Raw genomic sequence first — 27,765 nt, 5'->3', positions numbered from 1 at the left:
CAAGGAGTCATTAACGAGTTGATTCTGAAAATGTATTTACTGAGACTATTTTATGTTTTTCTTTAAAATTCTTTAGAAACATTGTTCTGCTTATTTTGTGTAAGTGTTGTGCTTCGTGAAGAAAGACATGGCCCTTTAACTCCGAAAGGTCAAATACAGTTTCCGAGTTAGACTCAGTTGGTTCAAGGGCCATTTTAGCTAATGCAAGGCACTTAACTTGATGGCAGGGAAAAATCTATTTCCTTAAAAGGAATAAAAGGAGAGGCACTTAGGTAGTTTTAGCAAAAGCTTCACCATTTTGAAGGTGGTGACCCTATGATTTCTGCCTTTGCCTCTTAAAGGCAAGTATGCAGGTACCTGAGAAACCAGTGAACAGTTACTTGAAAGCAGTAAAGAGCACTTGCTAACTGGGTACCCTACTCCTTGGGGATCCATACAAGAAACCAAAAGAAAATTGGTTGATCAATATTTGCTGTTATTTTAGAAAAAAACTTTTCATGATTCCAAGTTAGCAAAGAAGTAATTGGTGCTTTAACTAGTATGAATTCTTCCACAGGCAAATGACCCCTTTCCCCCTTCTCTAGAGATAGGATATTATTAATTAGGTGGCATGGGTGCTAAAAAATGCTGTGTGAAGGCTTTTATAGACTTCATCTTTTTTTTCCTTAAAAGTTATGTAAGCATGTAGTTGTAAGAGTCAAAAATTTCTACAAAACTTACTGTGAAAACTATCCTTTGCTTTCCCCTTGTCTCTCCTGCTCTGAGAGGAACCACTTTTTTAAAGTTTTTAAGGTTGGGTTTTTTTGTTTTGTTTTTGTTTTTGTTTTTGTTTTTTTGAGAGAGAGAGAGGGCATGAGGGGGGTGAGGAACAGAGGGAGAAGCAGACTCCCTGCTGAGTGTGGAGCCTGACACTGGGCATTGATCCCAAGATCCTGGGATCATGACCTGAGCCAAAGGCAGATGCTTAACCACACCCAGGTGCCCCTGAAAAGAACCACTTTTTGACTCTAATTTCATTTTTACCTCCATTTCTTGAAATAGCATGTTTATTTCTTGATTTTTTTAATGTATAGGCATTATCTATTTACTTCCCAGTTGGAAGGTGAGAAATTAGCTCTTTTACTACCCACCTCCCACTGTTTTTTATTTTCTTAAAAATTTTTGAAGATTTTTATTTATTTATTTGACAGAGAGAGAGAGAGAGAGGGAGGAAGCGTACAAGCAGGGGGAGCTGCAGGCAGAGGGAGAGGGAGAAGCAGGCTCCCCATGGGGCAGGGAGCCCGATGCAGGACTCGATCCCAGGACCCCGGGATCATGACCTGAGCCATAGGCAGATGCTTAACTGACTGAGCTATCCAGGCGTCCCTCTACCTCCCACTGTTAAACTGTGATATTGGTTAGATCACTGGCACTTAAATTATTATGACTCTGTAAATTATATTCCTATTTGAGCCTTCTTGTATATTCTATCTGTATTTCCTTACTTTATGCAACTTTTTTGCTTTCCTTTGAGTTATAAAGATGCTGTGATTTGTTGGCTTTGTTTTGTGAGTCCTTATAATTAGCCTTAAGCTATGCACCAGGTGTTCACATCTCCTCCTCCTCAGTATGCTGGGCTGTATCAAGTGTACCACACGATCTGTCTTCCTTCTGAAGTTGCTCCTGGAGTCTTCTGATCTGCTCCAGCGGACGCTGGCTGCCCTTTTGCCTGCTGTTCAGCTGTCATTTCCTCAGCTCTCCCCTGTGTTGGAATTCTCACTTCCTATATCATTCCCCATAGCATTTTCTTTCTTGACTTATTCCCTTTTTGTTGGGGTACAACCTCCTATAGATTTTTGGGAAAGAATGCCGGGGGAGTAAATTTGGGGGGGATGATGCATATCTGAAGAGGCTTTTCCTAAAGTCGTACTTAATCATTAGTTTGCCTGGGTAGATAAATTTTTTTTTAAAGATTTTATTTATTTATTAGAGAGAGAGAGTGCACGAGCACATGAGCAGGAGAAGGGACAGAGGGAGAGGCAGACTCCCTGCTGAGCAAGGACTCCATCCCAGGACTCCGGGATCATTACCTGAACTGAAGGCAGATGTTTATCAACTGAGCCACTCAGGTGCCCCTGGGTGGAGAATTTTATGTTTAAAAATTTTTGCCTTTAGACTTTCTTTATTTCTTCATTGTCTTCTGGCTTCCGTGCTTGTTAAATGTCTAAAGCTGTTCTGATTCCCAAGTCTTTGTAATTTAACTGTTTGAAAACCTATAAGATCTTCTTTGTTTTCCTTTTTTTGTTGTTGTTCCAAATGGTATTTGATAAGACCTTTAAAACTGGAAGCTTATGGGGGCACCTGGGTGGCTCAGTGGGTTAAAGCCTCTGCCTTCGGCTCGGGTCATGATCCCAGGGTCCTGGGATTGAGCCCCACATCGGGCTCTCTGCTCGGCGGGGAGCCTGCTTCCCCCTCTCTCTCTCTGTCTGCCTCTCTGCCTACTTGTGATCTCTGTCCGTCAAATAAATAAATTAAAAAAAAAACCTGGAAGCTTATGTTTTGCAGTTCTAAAATTTTTCTTGTATTATTTCGTTTATGTTTTCCTTCTCATCCTTTCAGAAGCTTAGTTTGATGTTGAGTTTTGTACACGGGTCATCTCGTTTTCTTATCTCTAATGTTTTTCCATTTCTGACTTTTTGCCTCCATTTTCTGGGTGATTTCTTCAACTTTATTTTCCAAACCCTCCACACAGATTTCCCTTTTTATCACATTTTTTTCCCCAGTCTGGTTGATCGAGGTTATTTACATAAATAAAATCTACCTTTAAAAAAAAATAAAATCTACCTTTTAGCATTTAGGTATTTATTAGCTTTCAGGATGTATAACAAATTACCACTGACTTAATGGCTTTAAAACAACATGCATTTATTCTATCCAAGTTTCTGTGGCCGGGAGTCCGGGCATAGTTTAGCTAGAACTTCTGCTTAGGGTCTGACAAGGCTGCAGTCAGGGTGTCTGCTGGATCTGGGGTTTCCTCCGTGGGTTGGGTTCTAAGCTTGCCTTTGGTTGGCAGGATTCTGGCCTACAGTAGTGGAACTGAGGCTGGCAGCTCCTGGAGGTGGCCCCTCTCCGTAGGCAGTTTAGTACCATGGATGTCAGCTTCTGCAAGGCCAGCAGGAGAGCCGATTTCTGACTTCTGTTTCTGACCGCTCAGACCCCTTTTTGAGGGGCTTGCCTGACTAGGCTCGGTCCTGACTAGGCTCGGTCCACCCAGTATGCTCTCCTTTTGATGAAAGTCAACTGATTAGGGGCCTTAATCACATCTGCAAAATCACCTTTGCCATATTAACACAACATAATCACAATATCATTTATCATATATTTTTGGCTGTTGGTTCCTAATAAGAGTGAGACATTCACTCAGGAGCTGTAGGGGGTTATTTTGTGTGGTACCATGATAGAATCTGGCAGAGACATTGTCTTGTGCAATCCTCGGGGTCAGCATTTTTTGGTTCCCCTTTTGGACTGGTAAGCCCCTCCAAGAAAGATCTTAATAATCTCCTGCCTGGAGGTTGGTGGCCCAGGGCTGGCATTCTGGGAGCCCCGAGAGGGAAAGGGACAGACGGTGTTCAAGCTGTAAGCATTCGTGGAGTCTCCTGGCGTCCCTGTGTGCCCCACCCTCACCTCTGCCTCTTGTCCCCTACTCCAGAGGCTTTTTGTTTTACCTTCTCTCCTGGGGAAAAGACTCTTAATTTTCTGCTGATGACAGAGGCAGTTGCTTGGCCAGGGGGAGGTGGGCGAGGATGTTGGACTGCTCTTTATGGAGACTTCAAAGCAGCCCTTCTGCATTTAGCCCCAGCTTTACCCACTTCCAGAGTTCGCTGTCACCAGTTCCTGAGACCTCATGGCGATTTTGCCGAAGGAATCAAATTGTGTCCTGGCATTTTCCACACCGGCCTAGGATGAGCTTTTTCTTAGGGCATGCTGGGTCAGAGCAGTTGTCCCATCTGCCTTCCACCTTCTAGAAGTTTATGGCTCTTACCTCTTAAATTCTCTCTCCCCGCCCTCCTTTTCAAGTAAGTTAATGCCTTCAAAAAAATACTTTCACTGGCGTTTCAGTGGGGTTTTGAGAGGGCCTGAAGGAAGCATGTGTTCAGTACCTCAGCCTTCAGTGGGAAGTCTAAACAAAACAACCTCAGTGACGTTTGTAGGATGAATTTCTGTGATAAAACTTCACATGTGTTATTTTATTTGATCTGTCCAGTGTTCACATGCAGGTTAGGACCTGGAGGTTTCCATGTTTTATAGATGAGGGAATCAAAGGTTAGAGAAGTTCCCTTGCCCCTATATAGTCACACAGCTATAAAGCAGGAGAGCCATTCCTTTTGAGCCATCCCCTTCCCTTCCACAAGAGCAAACGTTCTCCTGTAACACTCAGGGAATGTTCAGCTCTGCTTCCATGGGCCAGTCTGTGGTCATCCTTACTACTCCCCAACCTTGTTCCCCGTCCTCACCAAGTGCTGTCCGTTTTGCCTCAGCTCTCTTCCTCCGAATCTCCCGTGTCACGCCCCCAGTCTGAGCCGGGCCCAGCTGCCACATTTCTCACCTGGGCTGCTGTGGTCATCTTAGTCTTCTAACTAGTCTCCCACCCTCCGCTAGTGCAGTTCTCTTGTCGCTTCTCTGCACTGCCGCTGACATGTTCTCTTCAAAATGCAAGCATATCTGATCGTGATGCTGGCTTACCAAAAATGGCTTCCCGTTGGCTTTAGGAGGAAGATCAAAATATTTGACATGCTTTGCAAGACTCTACATGATCTAATCCTGAAACATTTCCTCTTGCTGTCTGAGCTGCTCCCATATGGGCTTTTGCTTGGCCTCAGGCACACCGGGCTTGTTGCAGTGTGATAGCCGAAGGTGCGTGGTTGCATTTCAGTAGGCACACATACCTTGTGTCTGCAGGTGCAGGCACTGGTAGCTACAAGTACACATTTGCGAGACTGTTGCTATGAACTGCTGTCGTCAGGAAAAATGAAGGACCCCCTTCTCTGATTACCACTGTTGATGGTGTTGTTTGCAGTATTTGTTGGGGGTGATTGTCATGGACACAGGACAGCATAAGGCTCCCAACTATTTTGGCCTCGATTCAGTAACCCAAGTGTACCACTTCCTCTGTTCTCTTTCAATGCTGGGGCTGTCTGGAAGGTTGAGGAAGGGCAGAGACTCTCCTCCAGTCATGTATCTTTCTTGATTTTTGGACAGGATATTGAGACTTGATTTGATGTACTTAATTTTACTCCTCCCAAAAATTGAGCAGCAGTCTCTGAATATTAAAAGTCAGCAAAACCTGCAAGAAGCAAGTAGCAACATATCCTAGGAACTCCTCCAGGAATGTTCTCTGTATTAAGGTTCTCCCCTGCCCTCTGTCACATCTTGACAGTACCAAGAGTGACAACTGGAATGTGTTCCTTTAGAGACTCTGCTTGATTTTTCACTGGGAGGAGTTATCAGGAGTTCACTTCTGTGTTTTTTTTTTTTTTAAGATTTTATTTATTTATTTGACAGAGAGAGATCACAAGTAGACAGAGAGGCAGGCAGAGAGAGAGAGAGGGAAGCAGGCTCCCTGCTGAGCAGAGAGCCCGATGCGGGACTCGATCCCAGGACCCTGAGATCATGACCTGAGCCGAAGGCAGCAGCTTAACCCACTGAGCCACCCAGGCGCCCCTCACTTTTGTTTTTAAGAAGCATTCTTTTAACCAGACTTTGAATATCTTTTATAATTTAATACCCAAAGTTAAACCAAAAGTGAGTGTTTTGTTACAAAAAAAATTGTTTAGTAATTAACCTATGGTTTTGGCATTCAGCTTTATAGAGCAAGAAGTTGTTTTTCTTATTTGTTTTTGCAAAATGAGATAGGAAGGTGTTCTCCAAAACACCTCACCACTGCTGCAGACCTTAACATTAACCTTCAGAATTTCAGCTGGAGTACACTCCGCATCATGCCAGTGGACTGATGAGGGAGGAGTGGGAGCTGAAGGTAGAAGTTTAAGTTGCCCCATCAGACTTCAAGCCTGCTTTCTGTCTACATCTGCAGACTCCCTGTCTTTTTCTCTCTCTCTGCTGCCTGCCTGCCTTGTGTTTTATTTTCTAGCCATATTGAACTTGTTTTAGTTCCCTGAAGTCATTGTCACCTTTGCACATGTTTTCCCTTTTTATAAAGAATACCACACCTGTTTCCAAGGAAGGCTGATATACTGTGGCCTGTCCTCAAAGGTCTCTTCTTCTGAGAAGCATTGCCAGAACTCTCAGGGCTAGATGAGATGTGCCTGCCCTGTGGTCCCCTGTGCCACACTTATCTTATTGAAGCTTAATATCCATTATAACTGTGCAGTTTTAATTAATCATCCTTCCCAGTAGTTGGTAAGCTTTCTGGAAGTAGGAACTAGGTCTCATCTGTTTACTACTCTTTTACCGTTCCTAGCATGGTATCTGGCACATACAAAATGCTCAGTAAATATTTGATGAATTAATAGACTAGTGAAACCAAGAACAGTTCAGATAAAAAGATTTTTGCAATATCACCTTGAGGCTGATAAAAGAGGATGGGACATAGTAAGCCCCAGCCTTAGAGCTGTATTCCAGGTTTGTCAGAAAGGAAGCGATGTGCCTAATGGTGATGACATGTGCTCTGTCACAAGATTGTGCACTTGTGTGCAAGGTGAGGGTTTGGAAATACACACTCAGCTATGCCAAGCCAACTGTGTTTAAATTACTCAGATAAAGCTTTTTATTTTTAAATGTCCAAAGTTTATTCTGTATCTCTAGGAGGCAAGGAATCAACAGCTCTTGAGCTGTTAAATCAGAAAAAGTTTAAACGTTTGCATAAACGAATTTTTAAAAATCTTACCGAAAACTTTTGGGGAGGAAGATTCAGAATTCAAGGAGTTGGGATTGATTATAAATGAGAAATCATACTGCACATTCCCCATTGCCATTAGAGGAACTGTAAAATGTTAATAGCAGTCTCTGTCCCTCGACCCACATGTGGTCCTGTTCTGCTTTCCTTGCTCTTAAATGAGAAATCCTACCACTGTCATTCTTAGCATCTAATAATCCTTATGGTTTGGAAAAGAACACTGTATTTAGATGACTAAGGTAGAACATTCACTGTTTCTAGAAACATTATCAATGCAGTATTATTCCTTTGTTTCTTCCTGTTTTAGAGAGGTCAGGATTTATGAGCCCTGCTGATTAGTGAGCTCAGTGCTTCTCCATGAGGACAGAAATCAATTATCTCTGTATCACTAGGTTAGGGAGTTTGTTTTCCAGGAGATAGACGTTTGTTTAAGATCAGCGTTACTTCTGGGGCGCCAGGGTGGCTCGGTTGGTTGAACAGCTGACTCTTGATTTTGACTCACCTTGGGTCATGATCTCAGGGTGCTGGGGTTGAGCCCCATGTGGGCTCAACTCCCCGGCAGGGAGTCTGCTTCAGCATTCTCTCCGTCTCCGTCATACCACCCCTGGCGTACACAGTCACTTTCTCTAAAATAAATACGTGAAAATCTTAAAAAAAAAAAAAAAAAGTCAGCGTTACTTCTGTAGGCTTCTACACACGCACACACACGAACTCATACACCCTGCCATTGCCACTCTAAACATCTAGAGAAGGTAGAATGTTGAGTTGGAAAATTGTTAGTAACTATTTTCTCAGTGTGCTTCACTTTGTTTTCCTTTTTCCTGGGTGCTTTTAGAGACTTTCTTGGCCTGGGGGCAGAATTGAATAGTAGGTATGAATTTCAAGGTGACGGCTAAGCTTACTTGTCAACAGAAAGCAGTCACCAGGCCAACCACAGTCTTAATCTCATTTCATGCATCTTTGCCCTGAGGCAGAAATTTTCATTCATAATTTAGAGGAACTGAATAGAGATTCAAACTTGCAGGTATCCTAGAAATGTGAAAAGATGTCAGAGGATGGATTTGAAACATATTGTATATTGGGAAATGCTTTTCAGTATAGGCCAGTTTTGGGTTATTGGTTTTAAAGACTTTCCAGGGCTCCCACAGCTTTTAGCCAACTTTACCTGTACACAAATTGAAGAACATAAATTTAGGTGAGAGTGTGAAAAATAGATCCATAAATAAATAGGCAGCTAGGGCAATGGTTCTGGGTCGGGGGTAGGAGTTTTGTTCCCCTCAGAAGATATTTGGCAACGTCTAGAGACATTCTGGTTGTCACAACTCCAGCAGTTAGAGCTAGAGATACTGCTAAACATCTTACCATGCACAAAAATGTCGAGGGTACAGCCCTTGAGAAACCCTGATTTGATATACAGATAGGTAGTAACACAGATAAAACCTGGGAGTATAGAAGTCTTCATTTTGGGGGATTTCTTTCAGAATGTAAAATTATTTAAAGAAACAAAATTCTTTCCAATTCTTTCTCCTATCAGCATATATTCAACATGGTGGGTTTGGCCATACCACACGTATGCCCTTTCACAGTCAGAGCCAGGAAGCTCATCCATTCTTCAGAGCGAATCCTTTGGAGGTAGAGCTGTGCTGGTTGGAGGTGGGCTTTATTGGTCCAGAGGCTAGAGGACCCCCACCAGGGAGGCAGCCTTGAGATACCACAGTGTTCTTGAAAGTAATCTCTTTTCTGTAACTTTCTACCTGTGCCCTCTTGATTCTGAAGTACTTCTGATATTGGGCTAAAGGGTTAGTCTTTCATTTACCTCTGTTCCACCCAGCTAGCCCACCTCATAGTGTGATGCCAAAATTGAGAAGACAAAGGAATAAGGCAGAAGGGGTCAGACAGGTGGTGTGAGTGCGGAATTGCTCCTGGCAGATGATTTGCTTTATGAAGTTTTAGGCGATTTGTAGTTAATGACAACTTTTTGTCACCTTTTGTATCTACAGCTGAGTTATTTTCTGAATTTCTGGAGTACGTTCCTTATATTCCACTTTAGGTCTGTTTGAAATGAAAAAGTTGAGTCATTGTGTACAGTAACCAACACTTGGTTATAGGTATGAAAATAAAATAGGCTTTCTTTGACTGATTAAAAAAATTTAAGAAGATACCACATAGTATAGTGATGTGGCTACAAGTTAATATAACTTGAAGACCTTAGACTTGTTTTGAAAAATGCCAACATTTTAAGCTTAACTATTTCTCCGAGTTCCTAGTTGGGGATATTGCTGTAAAGGAGCAAAGTAACTTCTGTCGGAAAGGGTAATATATGTGTGCTTTGTCTTTTTTATCATTTAAGAGAGATTTGACTGTATATAAACAGAAAAAAAGCCCCCCCAAACTAAAAAAATCCCACCCTCAACAGAACTCAAAATAACAGTGATTTAAATAAGCTACAGGTTTATTTCTTGGGCAAAAGAAGCCAGAAGTAGGCAGTCTAGGGCTCGTGTGACTGTTCCACAAACATTCACGCACAGTCTCCCTACATCCTGTTCATCCAACTTGGTCTGAGGTCTTTTCGTGTAAGATGGGATCTTGAGCTCATCCTCAGTAAACTCTGACCTGGCCACCGCAGATACAGACCAGACTGGGTCACATCCTCATAGCTCGGGCATGTGAGTGATGTAGCAAAGGCAAGCCAGCTGTCCCAGTGCTAAGGTAGGACCCTCAGATATGCAGCGGACCCCCTCCGTCCAGATCAGATACTACTTAGTCACATGGTCGGTCATACATGGTTTCAGGGGAGTCTGGGGAGATCGTCTTGGATGGGAGACAGTGGTGGATGCAGCCAAAAAAAAAAAAAAAAAAAAAAAAGGAGTTCTTATTACCGAAGACTGAGAGACAACTAGCAGACTTTGAAACAATACTTGGTGAAAGGATTAGCAATATATAGTGACTATATAACCTTGTCAAAGCTCTCAGGTTATCAAAATAAAATGTTATTTGGCAATTAATTATTGGTTGGACACTGTTTTGCTTTTCTTTTTTTAAAGTGTTTCTTTGGCTTTATCCCGCCCCCCCCCATTCCAAAAGCAGAACTAATCCTTCTTTCTTTTCTTCTTACAGGACTTTCCATGGTATTTCTGATGACGTGAAATCTTCAGTAGACTGACATGGTTTGCACCACGGCGATTTCTGTAGGAGGTTCAGTTTCTCACAGGTCAGCTGTGGCCTTCTGTCCTTTCATCTGTGCCTAGCAAGCAGAGCCCAGGAAAGCAGCAGAACCCTCCTGGCCTTCCATACAGAATGCCTGGACAAGAGAGAACTTGCTGTGGGTTGCTTTGCCTTTTAAAGCACAGCTTTAGAACTCAGAATTGTGGTTTGCTCACTTACCTGTTGCTAAGATGGCTTGAAAAATTTCAGTTTATACACTGGTAACTTGGCTCGAAATTTCCCACTTTGGTTATCTATATTATTATAATATGTATTTATAAAGGTATTTTAAGAGTCCTGAACTACCTGCTGTTAAAAATATTCACAGTGTAATTTTCTCCTGGTTTAAGAAATCTGTTCTTAAAGATTTTTATGACCATCACTTTTTAATGAAGAGGGTTTTTCACTTTTGAATATGTAGTTGCTTGAGCAGGAAAAGGGAGTCTTCTACCCTTCTGCCTACTCCCCTCTGTAAGTGTAAGGCTGGGTGGCTTATTTGAAGGTCAGCAAGGTGTGTGTTGCAACCACAGGAGACAGAGAAAAACAAGCTCTTCCTCCCTTTCTCCTCCCTCCATCTGCCCTTATACTATTGCCAGATTCTTAAAACGTGGTTGACCACTTTGAAGTAAAACACTTACTAAGCTGCTGTTAATGGTAACAATATGACAATTCCTGTTGGGGTTCAGTTTTTCCAAATGCTTTAAGCGAAAAATCTCAGGAGTAGCAGTTCTCTGAGTTGTTAAATATATCCCTGTGTACTTATTTGGAATTCTGCCAGTTAGTTACTTATTAGCAGTAGAATGTTACATTTAGGTAGTATTTTTCCATCACTTAGCACAGTGCCTTGCACATGAGACTCCAGATGAAGGCGTGTTGAAGGAGGACTTTTTAAGTCTCCCACACATCACAGTGACCAGCACAGTGCTTTGCGCGTTACAAAGTCATTTTGCACACATTCTTTCCCAGTCACTTCCTGGCAGCTTTCACACAGCGTTATGTTTTTTATAACACTTTCATACAGGTGGGAAGCTTAAGGTTCAGAAGCATTCAGTAAGTCTTTTACCTCAAATCTTTCTGACTTTGCAATCTGCAAACTCTGCTCTGCTGTCGCATTTCTTTCCATACCTTTTGCAGTCTTCCCAGTGCTTGTCCTACAGTTAATGACAGGCTGGGACGAGAACCCAGCTCTTCGCTTGGTGCCCTTACCACTGTAGGAAATGATCATCGGGCTCTTTCTCCATCCCCAGGGGAATATGGAGGAGAAAGTGTTCCTGAATGTTAAAGACTTCCCTTTGGAAAACATTTAAACGTAGAAATCATTTTTTTCCTAAATCATCTTCTCCCTGAGAAGCACTGTCAGCGGTAATTAGCTTAAATTCATCCTAGTATCACTCAAGAAATTAACTCCCTGTAGGAAAGAGGCTACCATGAGGGTTTTGACTGTTTCTACAGTAGACTACATGCATATCTCTTGTTTTTACCATCCCTCTACAATTATAATCTGGTATTACACCAAGTGTTCATTTGGCCACTAACCAACTCCTTTTTTTCTTTAGACAGTTGTTCAGTCATTCGTTCAGAAACACATTCACTGAGAGCTGGCCTCTCTGGTTTCCATGCCAATTGCTGTACAGACGACAGCTCCTGGGAATGCCTTCTCCCACCGTAAATCTTAGTCAGATCATGTTCTTGCTAAAATCATGAATTTTGCAGTGAAAGGGTTAAAAAAGGAATCAGGTTTGTTTTTGTTAATTGTATACTGGTAAGTTTATAGCTATAATTGGTACATATTCATAAGAGGCAAGTATTAAATACAGCGAGTTTAGTGTGCATATACAAATTATGTTCCTCCAAAATGTTTTTAGCTGTATAAAGTGATACTGCAAAAAACTAAACTCCAGCTAATGTATGGCTGTTGCTGGTCTTAATTATTAGTATAAGTACCAGGTTCTTAGGAACTTAGAGCCCTGAGAGAATAGTTTGGAGCTCCCAAAATGGGCAGTGACATAGTATCACCTAAAAAATCAGTCCTACACACGGTCCTCTTCAGGAGTCTGGAACTGCCCTGATGTTCCAGCAACTGCAGAAGGACTCGGAAGGCCGGCCAGCTGGGCCAGGAGCCCTCGACCAGAGAAACCCATGCCCTCAGACAGCGAAGAGGTTTTACGGAATTGTCCCAGGTCACAGAGCTCACGTGGTATGGAAGTCGAGGAGTTTCAAACTCAGGTCTCACAACAGCTTGCCCCCAGATTCTCAGGATTTGTCCCAGAAAGAGTATGTTTCCCTAGGAACAGACAGTGCATGGATGAAGTAGCTTCAGTAAAAATGGATACAGAAAGCCTATCGCAAGGTTCTTACAGTTTTATAGCTTTATTAAAGATCAGTTTTAAGTTCATATTCATTATTTCAGTTGTAAACCGAATGGGGAAATGGGAAAAGATTAGTCTCCATACAGATGTGCTTCTCTCTCTTCTGAGAATAAGGTGTGGCATTTTTAGCATAAACTCCATGTCCTATAAATTCTTCTTCAGTTCCAAAATTTCTTTCACATTCTCTGTTCCTGGAAGTGATCTGTCACACTGCCTGAGATACAAGTCTTATTTGTGTTTAAACTTGTGAGGATTCCTAACACTCTTCCATTAGAGGTAGTTAGCTGGCAGAATTTTCCTGTGACCTGTGAGACTGGTGTATATGGACTCTTGACAAGGAGAGGATTACCCAAGAAGTGTTCTGAAGACATGCTGTATTCAAACAAACTGAGAGCCTTTGGAAACAGCAGCTGTTTATTACAGTTAAAGGGCTGCTAAAAGGCTTGCAGGTGAGGTCCTCTGGCTAACCTTGGTCTTAAATCCCCATTGTCACTACTCATACCCTTATTTCCCACACTGATTGTATCTAGTACTTCAGGATATGTCACTACTGGGCAAGAAATACTCAGAAATTCAGGCCATGAACCGTTAGATTAGAGAAAAAGAAAAAAAAAATTGTAGGTGAGCTATCCAGGGCTCTCAACCTCAGGGTTTATAGGAAAAACCCCTTCAGAACTTCCCATACTCTAGTCCTGATTGGCAATTTCCTGTAGGGGTCTTCTAAGACCCTTATAAGAGTATTATACTAGGCATTTCCTACTGGAGATAGCCTCCGGCAATATACTTCCAAGTGTTAGTTCCAGCTGAGAGTAACTTTTTTTTTTAAATTAGTTTTTGTCCTTACACATTTGCCATCAAAATATATTCATTTCACTGATTTATTAAGGACCTGTAAAAAATGTGCTAACTGAAAGCAGTGGGCAGTTATTTTTTTTGATAGTTTATAAATAATAAAGAGAATTATAAATCAAGATGATCTGTCTACTAGTCATAGAAATTCTGCGCTAGAATGGGCCATGTATAATTAGGCAATCCTGTTGTTTTCTAGGGGAGAAAACAAATCCATAGGTTGAAGTGGCTTTTCTAACACATAGAGTCAGTAACAGGATTCTGAATAGAATACAGTTTTGGTTTTTTCCCCCACTTAGCCCATTGTTCTGCATCTCTTCCCTTTCCCTAATAGTTGAGCAACTTTTGGAAAGATATGTTCCTTATAGCAGTAGTTCCTAGAGATGTTATTAGATGTTATAAGAGACAGAAGTGTGCATGGTGGGAGGGGACTCCATAGTCAGCTAAAATTGAGGAATGCTAAGTTTGTTTCCTTTCTGTAGGACTTCTAAGAGTTTTTGGTGTGCTGTTATATATTGTGAATTTATGAGGGGACAAATTGTTTACTACACTTCTTTGACCTGAAACTGCACCCCCCCAATCCTTTTAGCAGAGCTTCACCAAGGACTACTGGTCCTTTGGGAAACATGGCTCTCGAGTAAGTTTACAGCTCTTTTGGGAGACATCCTTAATGAAAATTCTGAATGGTGAATCTATTACCATACTACCACATAAACTATAACAAATTTCAAAGAAAACCTATTTGCCATTCAGAGCTATACGTAAAGTATAGAGATTCTTTTCCACCTATGGTGTGTAAAATCAGTATTTGTGCTTAGTTTTGCAAGTTTTTCAAGGATCTAGTAATGTGCAAATACAGTGGTGAATTGATACTACATTTTAATAATGCTTTTGTATGTCACTTTATAGTTTTCAGACTGCTTTCATAACAACCTTGTGAGATAGGCAGGCGTTAAGTATTATTGAATGAGGCACTGGAGGCTCAGAAAGGTTTTTTTGTGATTTTTCCCTTAAGTTCATACCACAAAATGATGGAGCCAGAATTCAGTGGCAGAACTTCTGACTCCAAGTCCAGAGTTCTTCACTCCATACCTGGTTTCTTATTTTTCTTCTGGCTTTATATCTTAACAATGAAAGGTGTGGAAATAAATCTTAAAGTAACATCATTTTGGCTTATTCCCAAATCCTATTTCTTTTTTATTGCAGTGACCTAGAAAGTGTAACTCATTATAGCTGTCCCAAAGAAAACCCTTCTCCTGTCTTTCGTAGTGCCACTTGTTTGGGTGACTGGAGTATATTTCAAATACCATTTGATTCGGAAACCAAGCTTGGATATATAGTTGTAATTGCTGATGTAACTTTTGGAAAAGATATCCTCTGCATTCTCAGGCAAAATAGAGATGGTTTGAAAGCAAAAAAGTTGATTCAAATATGACAGTGCACATTCTTTATTCTCACACAGATGCTACTTCTTAGCTTTAACTTGCTTTGACGAACTTCTAATGTAACCTCTTTGTAAATGTGAAATATTTATATTTTGAAATAAAATTACGAGTGTTGAATGAATCAGGTGGAAAACTTAGTCTCGTTTCTGTGGAGAAATTTGGTCTTCAGTGGGTTGAGACTTTCACAAATACCTCCATCTGTCTCCTAGGCCTTATCTCTTTTCCTTTGGCACCAGTGCCTACACTGAGTTTTTATGTAATGTGGGCAGCTTACATAAGAGAATATGTGTCTGGAGAATGGATGTGGGCTCCTGAAAAAGGCGAAAAGGTCCAAAGCTGAGGCGGGAGCCTTCGGTTCATTGGGGAAGGTGGCCTCGTGGTAGACAAGAAAGTGGTAAGGTAAGTGGTTGGGGAATAAGAAGCCGAGGAAGAGAAAGTTGGTTAAAGGAACCGCACATTTTGAATGAAGAAAACAGGTCCACATTATGGCTATCTTCAAAGCAAAGATATCTGTGCAGCCCTGGCAGACGGAGCTGAACCCCTAAGTGGGAGGACCATGAAGAACATTTCAGCAGTGCTTGGGAAAGAGCCTCTGACCCCTGGAGTTCGTGATGTTCCGCTCTTCAATCTGACATGGGTGGAAAAATAATCCTGGCAAAAGTCAAAGGGTGGACTCGCCAGCCTCAGATTCTTTTGTATTCTGCGGGTTGCCTACTGGCAGATATGTTAGATACGTTAGTTCACAAGTATTTCTCCATGCTTCTCAGTCTATTGCCTAAGCTGAGGACCCCCTCACAGGGGTTTCTGACAACCTCCTTTTGGCTTTGCTTCTGGGACTCCAGGGGAAAGGGGTGTTCAGCTCTCCCTCCCATCTGATCATGTTCGGGCTCCCTGATTCCTTTAAGTGAGTTTAGTCAGAAATACTAATGATTTTTTCAGTCAATAAACCGCCTTTAGGAAACTCCTCTGTGCTAGGCCCTGCTCTGTGCTAAGTAATTCTGAAAAGTAGTTTTAGGGGCGTCTGGGTGGCTCAGTCAGTTAGGAAACTGACTCTTGATTTCAGCTCAGGTCTTGATCTTAGTTAGAGTCATGAGTTCAAGCCACCCCTTGGGCTCCACGCGGGGTGTGGAGCCTACTTAAGAAAAAAAAAAAGTTTTTAAATATAATAGTGTTGAACAGTAGGTGAAGCTTTTCCATATGCCCTAGTTAATTTCCTTTTGAAGAGTAATTTTGAACAGTAGCCTGAAAGCTACCCAAATCACTGCCCCCTTTCCAAGTACAAAGGTACTCCTTACGGCTGCATTATCAAATGTTTCATTTCCAATCCAGCCCGAATTGTGAGAAAGAGGGTCAGAAGGGGAGCCTGGGGGATGTGGGACCTTCTGGAAAGCTCCAGAAAGAAGCTTTACCGGTAAAATTCCTGACTCGGTAAAAGATCCTTCCTACAGGCTAACTGGTTCTGCTCCACCAGTTAGCTCAGCTTCTAGAAATCATCGTGGGAATTCGGAGTTAAGAATTCCGAATTCTTAAGAGTCACCTCCCAGGAGGACGAAAAGGGCTGTTAGAGATAGTTGTCCTTGTCCCAGTAGGAGGCCACATAGCCGCGGGAGGCCCACAGGTGCCTGATTTGACCTCACCTCCCGGCGGGGGAGTCGGAGCGATACAGACCTAGCGGGGCTGCAGGACCGACCCTAGACCCGAGCGCGTGGGGGCGTGGCTGCCCCGGGGGCGTGGCCCGGCCGGGGGCGGGGCTTCGGGCGGCGCGGGTGCATTGCCGCCGCCGCGGGCGTGCTGGCTGGCGGGCGGCGGGCCCGCAGTGGCGCGGCGTCCCGGTTGCGCGACGGGCCGAGGGCCATGGCCGCCTCTTCGGGCCCGGCCGGCGTCAGCGGCGCCGGCCCGTCCGGCTTCGCCTTCGACTCGGGACTGGAGATCAAAACTCGTTCGGTGGAGCAGACGCTGCTCCCGCTGGTTTCTCAGGTAAAGTGGCGCCCGGCGCGGCCCCTCGTCTCCCCCGGCCGCGGCCCGCGATGGCGGCGGCCGCTCGCACGGCCCGGGGTCGGGTCGGGTTGGCCCGGCGGGAGGCCGCCGCTGCCCCCCGTTCCGCGGCAGGACTGCGGCGTCGGGTCGGGCCGCGGGTCTGAAGCTTGGGGACCGGCCTTGGCTGCGGCTGCGGCTTCGGCGTTTGGTCTGGTCCATCCGAAATCCGGCGGCGAGGCCGAGGGGGCTGCGCGGCAGGGGAGGCGGAGGGGCGGGGAGCCCCGGTGCGGACCCGAGAGCCCGGCAGGCAGGTGCGCCGCCCGGCCTGCCCCGCGCGACCCGCCTTGGGCTGTGGCTCCGGCGGCCCCCGGCCCCGCGAGGGGCCCCGCGCGGGCTTCCCCGAGGCAGAGAGGACCGTGCGGTGGCCCACACGTTTGCAGCCCCAGTCCACATCCCGACTGCTGGCCGCTCCGGCTGGGGCATTCCTGCCGGCCTCCAAGTCCAGCGTGCTCTCCCCGAGGCCTTTGTCCCTGTCCCCTGCGCGTGTCGGCTCGCTGGGCGCCCGTTCACCCCGGGCCACCCTGCCTGCCCCTGCCCCTTAACCTGCGGCTCCCTTCAGGCCGCTTTTGTCTGGCTTGGGAAGAGTGCAGCGAAGCACTGTCTGATAGTTAATCCGGACACGCATCTTTCTGCCAAATCCCGTCTGGGATGTATGCTTTATTGTATTTGTTGGTCGTAACAGAAGTCTGGAATCAGCTAATTGACGCGCTGAGTTTTAGAGAAGTTTTTTGTTGCTGTGAGTCGAGTTATACGCAGCCTGCGGGCTAGAATTCCTCACCTCGGTCTGTTGTAGTGTGCCAAGCACTGTGAGGAGGGGAGAATTCTGTGCCTTCAGGAGAGCGTCGGCGATGTGTGACTCACAACTAGATTGTAATGTCTTGATGACTCAACGCGAGTATTGCCAAGACTTTAGAGGTAGAAGGAATCTTAAAGGTTATCTGACTCTAAATTAAAAAATTCTTTCTTACAGCATCCTTACACCTGGTCGCCATCTCCTGCTTAAACATGTTCAGTGATGGGGAGCCGGTGGCTGTTCCATAGAATTTTAAATGCTGTCTCTTCTCCATCCCAGCCCTGCAAATATTTGAAAATAGCAGTCACACATGTCCCTAGATTCCTGTTATGCTGATTATTAAATAAACATCCTTTTTTTTTTTTTTAAAAAAACCTGTGCTCACTTTAGCTTGGCTAACAGAACAGTGAATGAGTACACCTGACACACCTCCCCACTCTTCCGTTCCATGTCTGATGGAGGCACTGACCAGAGAGAAGGAGTGCCAGGATCCGTTAATAACATCTGCACTGTCCTCCTCTCCCCAAAAGAATGCCACCACTACCAACAATACAACCACAACCCAAAATAAGAAATAGTGGAGTCGTTTTAAGAGTGATAAGGGAGTGATAAGTTCAACTTGACAGTATTTTTATCCATTTATTTAACAATACGTGTGTTGCTTACTATATGTTAGGCCATGGTTTAAGCACTTTATAAATATTAACTCCTTTAATTTTCGTAACAATCTTATGAGGTAGATATGTGTCTCTTCTCATTATATGGAAGAGGAAACTGAGGAATAGTGAATTTAAGTAACTTATTCCGGGACTTTGAACTGTAAATGTCAAATTGGCATTTGAACCCAGGCATCCTGGTTCCAGATTCTGTGCTCTTAGTTACACCATATGCTGTGTTCTCTCTAGAGATTAGAAGCAGTGATGAGGTCAGCTGGTGGTAGGTACAGAGAAGGGAGTCCACAATGGAAAAACAAGGTGGAAAGTAGTTGTAATCTGGAGAAATGGTAACTTTTCACAGTATCACTGCTAAAAATGGATCAGTCCTACAGCTCTGCATTGTGTAATGCCCGGATAAAAGAGGGTGGAGTGGAGGAGGAAATGTGTGAATCTGTGAATTGTGTGAATTGCTGCTGAGAGTTAACTAGAGGTCAGTGCTAAAGGGGAAAAAAATGCCAGTTTTGTTTTTTCTTTTTTCTTCCTTGTTAAAGAATCATTCAGGGTCATAGCTGAGGTTCTGCATCCCACATGTTATGTATCCACAGCTGTATCTTTAGCACAGCACCATAACTGACATTCCTAATGATTGACTGTACTCAACAAATAACAGTTGACTTTGCTTAAAATCAAGAAATGAGTAAAGCATGGCCGGAATACTGTTAACAAAGCAGGACAGTGTGGAGTACAATTCAGAGTAATTTTTATGTTTCAGTGACTGTTAGCTGATTAAAACTTCAGCTTTCTAGAAATTTCATGTCTAGAAGTCTCATTTTTTAAGGATGCTGCATTATCCAATTCATGTTTCATTATTTTATCCACAAGAATATTTTAAGTAAGCATTTATTGTGTACTTACTAGTGCTCCTTGAGGAACTTGTAGTCCAGATGGGAGACAGGACATATAAAAATTAACACATTCCAAGTATCAAATGAATAACATCAATAGTAAATGCTCTAAGAGCTCAGAGAAGGCATGGATGAGTCAGGAACGATGCTGTAGAGGAGACAGGGCCTTGAGGTGAGCAAGTAAGACTAACATCATAAAATTTAGTGAGTTTTAAGCAGATATCATCTAACTTCTTCTGACTTTACAAGTAAAAAGTTCTGGGTTACTGGCCTTATTCTAGGAATGCATGATTGAGTTAGTATTAGACAAATGTGTATTATTTTCTGCATTCACATATTGGAAAAGGTACATGTTCTTATCAGTAGATGCCCAATTAAATCCAAATTATAACCATGATAAAAACACTTAGCGAAGCGGTAATAAAAGAAAACTTCCTTAACCTGATAAAGAATATCTGCAGAAAACCGGGTGCCCGGGTGGCTCAGTGTGTTAGGTGTCTGACTCTTGATTTTGGCTCAAGTCGTGGTCTTGGGGTCTTGGGATCAAGCCCCAAGTTGGGCCATGTTCAGCAGGGAGTCATCTTGAACTTCACTCTCTCCCTCTGCCCCATGCTCTCTTGTGCTCCTGCTCTCTCTCCAATAAATAAAGTTTAAACAAAACAAAACATTTCCTTTAAAACCAGACATAGGGGCGCCTGGGTGGCTCAGTAGGTTAAAGCCTCTGCCTTCGGCTCAGGTCATGATCCTAGAGTCCTGGGATCGAGTCCCGCATCAGGCTATCAGGCTCTCTGCTTGGCTGGGAGCCTGCTTCCTCCTCCTCTCTCTCTCTCTCTCTCTCTGCCTACTTGTGATCTCTCTCTGTCAAATAAATAAATAAAATCTTAAATAAATAAATAAATAAATAAAACCAGAAGTAGGAGGGATGTGTGCTTGCAGCTTTTACTCAACACTGTACTGGAAATCCTAACCAGCGCGATGAAAAGTGAAAGGTGTAAAGAGAGAGGGAAAATCAAGACTTTCAAGAGTCTACAGATAAATCATAAAAACTAGGAGGTTTAGTAAATTCACTGAATGGAGGATACTAAAGTCAACTGCATTTTTCTACATTAATTAAAAAAAAAAGGTAATTCTAAAAAAAAACCCCACCAGTTAGAATAAAAATGACAGCAAAAATGAGGTTCTTAGGAGTATATACATAGCAAAAGAGATGCCAAACTTTGTGAAAAGAATTTTTTTTAAAAATTTTAAAGATTTTATTTATTTATTTGAAAGAGAGAGAGAGAGAATGAGAGAGAGTGAGCATGAGCGGGGAAGGTCAGAGGGAGAAGCAGACCTCTTGCTGAGCAGGGAGCCTGACGTAGGACTCAATCCTGAGACTCCAGGATCATGACCTGAGCTGAAGGCAGTCACTCAACCAACTGAGCCATCCAGGTGCCCCAATTTTTTTTTTTGATTTTTATGTTTTTTAAAGATTGTTATTTTTAAGTAATCTCTACACCCTACTTGGGGCTCAAACTCAAAACCCCGAGATCAAGAGTCACATGCTCCACACACTGAGCCAGCCAGGCAGCCCAAGAATTTTTAAAATTTATTGAAAGCCACAGTAGATCTAGATAAATGGAGTGAAGTACTGTGTTTATGACTAGATTGACTCAATATTATAGACACATCAATTTTTCCCATTAGTCTATAAATTTAATACAATTCCAGTGAGCACTTCAACAGGATTTTTGAATAGAATTTGATAAAAAGTGGTTATAATTTCATGTAATTATATGAAAGAGCAAGGAGCCAAAAATAGCCAGAAGAGAAACAAAGTGGCAAGATTTCAAGGCATTATAAAACAATCATAATTAAGGCAATAGACCAGTGAACGGGAACAGAGAACCTAGAAACAGATCCACACATATATGGAAACTTGATAAATCACAGAATTGGCACCGCTGGTTAGTGGGGAAAGGAAAAACTTTAAAAAATGGGGCTAAAACAGGGGCGCCTGGGTGGCTCAGTGGGTTAAAGCCTCTGTCTTCGGCTCAGGTCATGATTCCAGGGTCCTGGGATCGAGTCCCGCATCAGGCTCTCTGCTCAGCGGGGAGCCTGCTTCCTCCTCTCTCTCTGCCTGCCTCTCTGCCTACTTGTGATCTCTGTCTGTCAAATAAATAAATAAAATCTTTAAAAAAAAATGGGGCTAAAACAATTGTTATCTAATAGTAACACATGAAATTGGAAGCCTGTCCCACACGATATATAAAAATCGATTCCAGAGAGATTAAGGACATCAATATGAAAGTGAAAAACGTAACACTTTTAGGAAGAAAAAAAAAAAAACCCACAACGGAGCAATATTTTCGTCACCTCATGGTGGGAAGTGATTTTTTAATATACCAGAAGTAAAAAATCTGAGCAAACATTGATAAATCTGACTCCGTCAGAATGAAGAACATCTGTTTACCAAAACTGAAAGGATAAGCCATGAAATGGGAGAATATGAGTGCAACACGGATCACCAATAGATGATTGGTAGTACCCAGAATAAATAAAGGATGGCAATGAATCAAAAATTTAAAAATTACCTATTAAAGATTGATACAAATAGTCATCTCGTGGAAGAGGAAACAGATGACTAAAAGAAATGTAAAAGATGTTCAATTTTATCAGAAATCAGGGGAGTACAAATTAAAACCACAATGAGAACAAGTAATGGTGAGAAATGTGGAGCCTGTGGGAATGGCAACAGTAAACCACTTTGGAAAATAGTTGAATGTCATCTAAACTTGAAGGTGGGTATTACCCAAGGCCCAGCAAATCTACTCCAAAATCCATACCCTCTAGAGAAAGTCCTGCATGTGTGTTAGAGACATAAATTGAAATGTTGATTTTTTTTTTTTTTTTTTTTTACTTCTAATGGCCCCAAACTGGAAACCACCTAAATCTACCTCAATGTCTTTTAACAGTAGGATGTTTAAATAAATTGTGTTATGTTCGTACAGTGAGATACTGGGCAGCAGTGAAATGAATGAACCACAGCTATAATTATCAGTATGGTTGAATCTCAAAAATATAATGTTGAGTGAAAAAAATTAAAGGCTCAAAAGCAGGCAAAATGAAACCATTATCATTTCGGGATATAACATTTGTACAGTAATAATGAAGTGATGAGTACAAAATCAGGACAGTGGTTTCTTCTGGGGAGAGTGAGGTGGGTGATGTGGAAAGGTAGGGGCCCAAAAGGCATTTGGATTATCAGAGATAATGGTAATGTTCTCTTAAGCTTGGTGCTGGGTGCATATGGCTTCCATTTTTTTATGCTTGCATATATATGTTATATATACTCATTTGTTATATATTTTCTAATTCAGAGAGTTGTTTAAAAGCCCTGGGTTAGGTCCCAAGCACAAATTCTGTACGTTCTTTAATAATCATATTGTTCTTGGGGCACCTGGGTGGCTCGGTCAGTTAAGTGTCTGCCTTCGGCTCAGGTCATGATCCCAGGGACCTGGGACTGAGTCCTGTCTCAGGCTCCCTGCTCAGTGGAGAGTCTGCTTCTCCCTCTGTCCCTCCCACCTGTTATTGCTCTCTCTCTCTCAAATAAATAAATAAAAATCTTTTTTTTTTTTTAAGCTGGGCTCTTTTTAAAGCCCAGCTTTAAAAAAAAAAAGTAATAATCATTTTATTCTTCCTGTCAAAATGCCCACTCCCAGTCTTAAAATGTTTTTATCCAAGGAAGGGAAGAGGGATGTCTGCCACATACTCCACCCTGGTGTGGAATGTTATTCTACCACCCACTGATCTTTTCCTGTCTGTGACAGATTTACTGCATTCACCGTTGTACAGACCCTTCACGTTTCTAAGGTAGCTCACCTTGTCTTTCCGTTTCTCTCTGTCCTGTCCTGTAGGCTTTTCAGGATCCTTGTCTCATTAATTGAAGATGAGTAGAAAATGTATGGGGCCCTCTTTGCTGATTTGTGTATGAGAATTTATGTGGTTTTTTTTACCTGCAAACATAAAACACATAAAGTAAGTGGAAGTGCCCTTTTTTCCTGATTGTTTTAAAGCAACTGCCATAATTTGGTGTTTTCTTCCATACTTCCACACTTCCATTCAAACCATGCATGGTTTCTATAGTTGATTTGCCAGTTTTTTTTTTGTTTTTTTTTTTTTTTAAAGGCTCCTTGCCCAATGTGGGTCTTGAACTCACAACCCTGAGATCAAGAGCCACATGCTTTACCAACTGACTCAGCCAGGCGCCTCTAATTTTTATATCTAATTATTTTGAGAACTCGCTAATGAGTTAAGTTCAGAGACAAGTTTCTCTGTACCAAGCTGACTCCCTTATTTTTTTTATTTTTATTTTTTATTAAGCCATTGTTCTTTTATCTGGGCTACTACCATTTTTTTTCTTCCTGGTCTTTACTTGTTGTCTTGCTTCCCCACAAAATAACTAAACTAAGAAAATCTATTTCAATGAAGAGATTACTGTGAGCTATTCTAGAAAATAAGAATAACATCACAAACATGAGGAAAGAAGAGAGATTCTAGAAATGTTAACTATAATATCTAGCAATTATGTAATGTTTACTATATGCCAGACACTCTTCTAAATACTTTATTTAATTTACTGATGTACTCCCCACAATGAACTTGTGAAATGGGTACTATTATTATTCCTGTTTTTACAGATGAGAACATGGAGTTACAGAAAGGTTAGATGACTTGCCACATTGTCACATGACAGAGCCAGAATTCAAACCCAGGCAAAATAAGCCAGAGTTCATGCTCTTAAGTGCTAGGATATACTTTGCTGGAGATTGGTACTTCTTGACACCCTTTGTTAGAAGGTATCAAATAAGCCCTAGTTCTTATTCTTTTATTCCACAGCAGAATTCTTCAGTGTATCAGATGCTCTTTCTTCCCCAGGGGATGCCTTTCTGCCCTCTTTTTTTCCAGTTCATTCAGGCATACTCTAGACTCTGGGGTCAGGGCATCTTTGGGTTGTGACTCCCAATTTAATATGCCTCCTATTTTTGTAGAATAATGCTAAAATTTTATTTGGCACCTATAATTTACAAGGCACTCTCACCAGCTGTCTTTTCCCTGATCTTTAGCATAATCCTGGGAAGAAAGAAGCAGTGTAGTTACTAACAGCGTAGGCAGCTTACTGCCTTTGTGACATTGGGCAAATTCTTTACCTTTTTAAAGTTTAGGTCTTTATCTGTAAGATGAGGGTAATAATAGTATTTGCCTCTTAGAGATATAGTCACTAAATTAATTAATATTTGTTGAGTGTTAAATGCTAGCTACTCTTATTTTTCACATGACAAAAAAATTCAAGTTTGATCTCAATTTTGTAAAACTGTGTGCTTAGGTTTGTATAAAACAGGACTGAGCAAAATTATGGCAAAATGCTCCTGGGGTAGTGTGATGATGAGTAATTTTTATTTCTTTAGTCTTTCTATATCCTCCCCCCGCCTTTTCAAGATTTTATTTATTTATTTGACAGAGTGAGAGAACACAAGCAGGGGGAGCAGCAGAGGGAGAGGAAGAAGCAGGCTCCCCACTGAGCAGGGAGCCCAATGTGGGGCTCGATCCCAGGACCCTGGGATCTTTACCTGAGCCAAAGGTAGAAACATAACTGACTGAGCCACCCAGAGACCCCATTTCCCATTTTTTAAAAGTAATCAACATGTATAACTTTTTGAACTTCCCTTTTAAAAAGTTTGAGAATAATTTAAGGATATAAACTAACCTTTTAATACAGAATTTTGTTAATTGATTTGGCTCCTGTATATGTCAGTTTCAAATGTGTAACTGTATTGGATTAAACATTTTCCAGGCTGCTTTGAGTAAGAGGAAGATGGCTACACGTAATTATGCACTGGGGAGGATGCTTGTAGTGAAACAAACTGTGTGATTCAAAACTAACTATAGTTGGCATTTTAGTCTAATTGCTGATCTTCTCTATACAATTGAAAATTTAAAGCTTTTGGTAATAAACACAACTTAAACTCCTTTTCACTGCAGAGTTTCTTAGTTGTTTGCAATAGTCAATGGTGATTAAGTGATTAATCACCACTTAATGGTGATTAAATGCTCTGTTCTTCAGAGCACTTAATGTATGTGGTACATACAAAGAGTTCCTTAGGGTCTATCTGGTGTGAGGAAGGATCAAAGACTCCTAAAGACTTCACACACACACACACACACACACACACACACAGAATAAACAAATTCAGTAAAGTTGCCGGAAAAAAAAAGTAAACATGCAGAAATCAGTTGCGTTTCCATAAGCTAACAACAAAATATTTGAAAAAGAAATAAAAGAATTCCTTTTACCACAGCATCAAAAACAATACTTAAAAATATATTTGATCAAGGAGGTGAAAGATCTGTACACTGAAAACTGTTAAGACTTTGATAAAAGAAATTGAAGACACAAATAAATGGAATGATAGCCCATGTTCATGGATCTGAATAACTAATATATTTTTTATAAAGATTTTATTTATTTATTTGACAGAGATCACAAGTAGGCAGAGAGGCAGGTGGAGGTGGGGGAAGCAGGCTCCCTGATGAGCAGAGAGCCTGATGCGGGGCTTAATCCCAGGACCCTGGGATCATGACCTGAGCCGAAGGTAGAGGCTTTAACCCACTGAGCCACCCAGGTGCCCCAAGAACTAATATTTTTAAAATGTCCATAACACCTAAAGCCATCTGTAGATTCCGTGCAATCTCTATCATTATTCCAAAAGCAATTTTTTCCCTACAGAAGTAGAAAAACAATCCTAAAATTTGTACAGAAGTGCAAAAGACTCCAACTAGCTAAAACAGTCTTGGGAAAGGAGAATAAATCTAGAGGCAACACACTTCCTGATTTCAAATTATATTACAGAGCTGTAGTAATTAAACAGTATGGCACCAGCATAAAAACAGACATATAGTCCAATGAAACAGAATTGAAAGGCCAGAGATAAGCTCATACATATATGGTAAAATAGTATTTGACAAGGAAGCCAAGATTAACCAATGGGGAAAGGATAGTTTCTTCAATAAGTGGTGTTGGAAAAACTGGATCATTGCATGCAAAAGAATGAAACTGGACCTGTATCTTACACCACTCACAAAATTAACTAGAAATTGATCAATGACTTAAATGTAAGTCTTGAAACTGTCAAACTCCTGGAAGAAAAGAGAAAAATCTTGACATGGATCTTGGCAGTGATTTTTGGATATGACAACAAGAATACAGATAACAAAAGGAAAAATAAGCAAGTGGGTCTACATCAAACCAAAAAGCTCTGCACACCAGAAGAAGAAATCAACAAAGTGAAAAGACAGCCTACGGAATGGAATAAAATATTTGCAAACCATCTATCTGATAAGAGGGTAGCTTTTAAAATATAATATATATATGGGGAGCTTATACCACTCCATAGCAAGAAGAAAATCTCACTTAAAAATGGGCAGAGGAACTGAACATTTTTTTGTTTGTTTATTGCAGAACTGCTTTTAAGAACAAAAACTCGAAGCAATCAAAATGCCTATTAGTAGGGCAATGAATAAATAGTGACCGATTCATATGAAATAAATACATTAGATCTACATATATCAATGTAGATCTCAAATTGATAAAATTTAACAACAAAGAAAGCAAATCCAGAAAGATACAGTATGCCATTTTTTAAAAATATTTATTTATTTATTTTTTTGACAGACAGAGATCACAAGCAGGCAGAGAGGCAGGCAGAGAGAGAAGGAGGGGAAGCAGGCTCCCTGCTGAGCAGAGAGCCTGATGCGGGGCTTGATCCCAGGACCCTGGGATCAGGACCTGAGCTGAAGGCAGAGGCTTTAACCCACTGAGCCACCCAGGCACCCCTACAGTATACTATTTATCTGATATGTATTGGATTCACTTCAAACCCTGCCTCAAGGAAGGGTGTGAAGGGAATGAAAGGTAGTCCAATTTTTTTTTTATTTTATTTTTTTTATTTTAATAAACATATAATGTATTTTTATCCCCAGGGGTACAGGTCTGTGAAATGTGTTTACACATTTCACAGCACTCATCACAGCACATACCCTCCCCAATGTCCATGTCCCCACCACCCTCTCCCTTCCCCCCCTCCCCCCAGCAACCCTCAGTCTGTTTTTTGAGATTGAGTCTTTTATGATTTGTCTCCCTCCCAATCCCATCCTTTCATTAAAGGTAGTCCAATTTTATCTGTACATTTTAAAATCTAAAGCAAAACTAATAAAATCTGAACATTTAAAAAAAAGATTTATTTGTTAGAGTGGGAACAGGGCGGGGGGGAGCAGAGGGAGAGGGAGAGAGAATCTTAAGCAGACTCTGCACTGCCTCACACAGGGCTTGAACTCATACCCTGAGATCACGACCTGAGCCAAAAGCAGGAGTCAGATGCTTAACCAACTGTGCCACCCAGGTGCCCCTGAACAGACTTTTTTTGAAAGAAGACATACAAATGGTTACTACGATTGCAAAAATATGCTCAGCATCACTAATCATCAAGGAAGCTAGGTCAAAACCACAATGAGACACCACCTCACCCTTAGAATTGGATGTTATCAAAAAGACATGAAAACAAGTGTTGGTGAGGATT

The 27,765-nt window shown here is 41.8% G+C and overlaps 2 protein-coding genes across 5 annotated transcripts in view; both read left to right on the top strand.

Annotated features, from left to right (window-relative positions):
* TMEM245 (transmembrane protein 245) overlaps positions 1–13,064 on the top strand; it is a gene marked incomplete at its 5' end in the record, with an annotated part of 96,748 nt that extends 83,684 nt beyond the window's left edge. The window contains one exon of the mRNA XM_080820134.1: positions 10,010–13,064. Within this exon, the coding sequence (XP_080676260.1) occupies positions 10,010–10,055 (46 nt within the window). The 3' untranslated portion in view covers positions 10,056–13,064. The remainder of the gene's footprint in view (positions 1–10,009) is intronic.
* Positions 13,065–16,527: 3,463 nt separating this feature from the next.
* Positions 16,528–27,765, top strand: part of CTNNAL1 (catenin alpha like 1) — a 63,362-nt gene continuing 52,124 nt past the window's right edge. For all 4 annotated transcript variants that reach the window (XM_080820132.1, XM_080820130.1, XM_080820131.1 and 1 more), the window contains exon 1: positions 16,528–16,736. In XM_080820132.1, the coding sequence (XP_080676258.1) occupies positions 16,614–16,736 (123 nt within the window). In that variant the 5' untranslated portion in view covers positions 16,528–16,613. The remainder of the gene's footprint in view (positions 16,737–27,765) is intronic.

The sequence above is a fragment of the Martes martes genome (assembly GCF_963455335.1).
Source record: "Martes martes genome assembly, chromosome: 12".
Lineage (NCBI taxonomy): Eukaryota > Metazoa > Chordata > Mammalia > Carnivora > Mustelidae > Martes > Martes martes.
The sequence above is the reverse complement of the archived record's forward strand: the minus strand, read 5'-3'. Positions and strand labels throughout refer to the sequence as shown.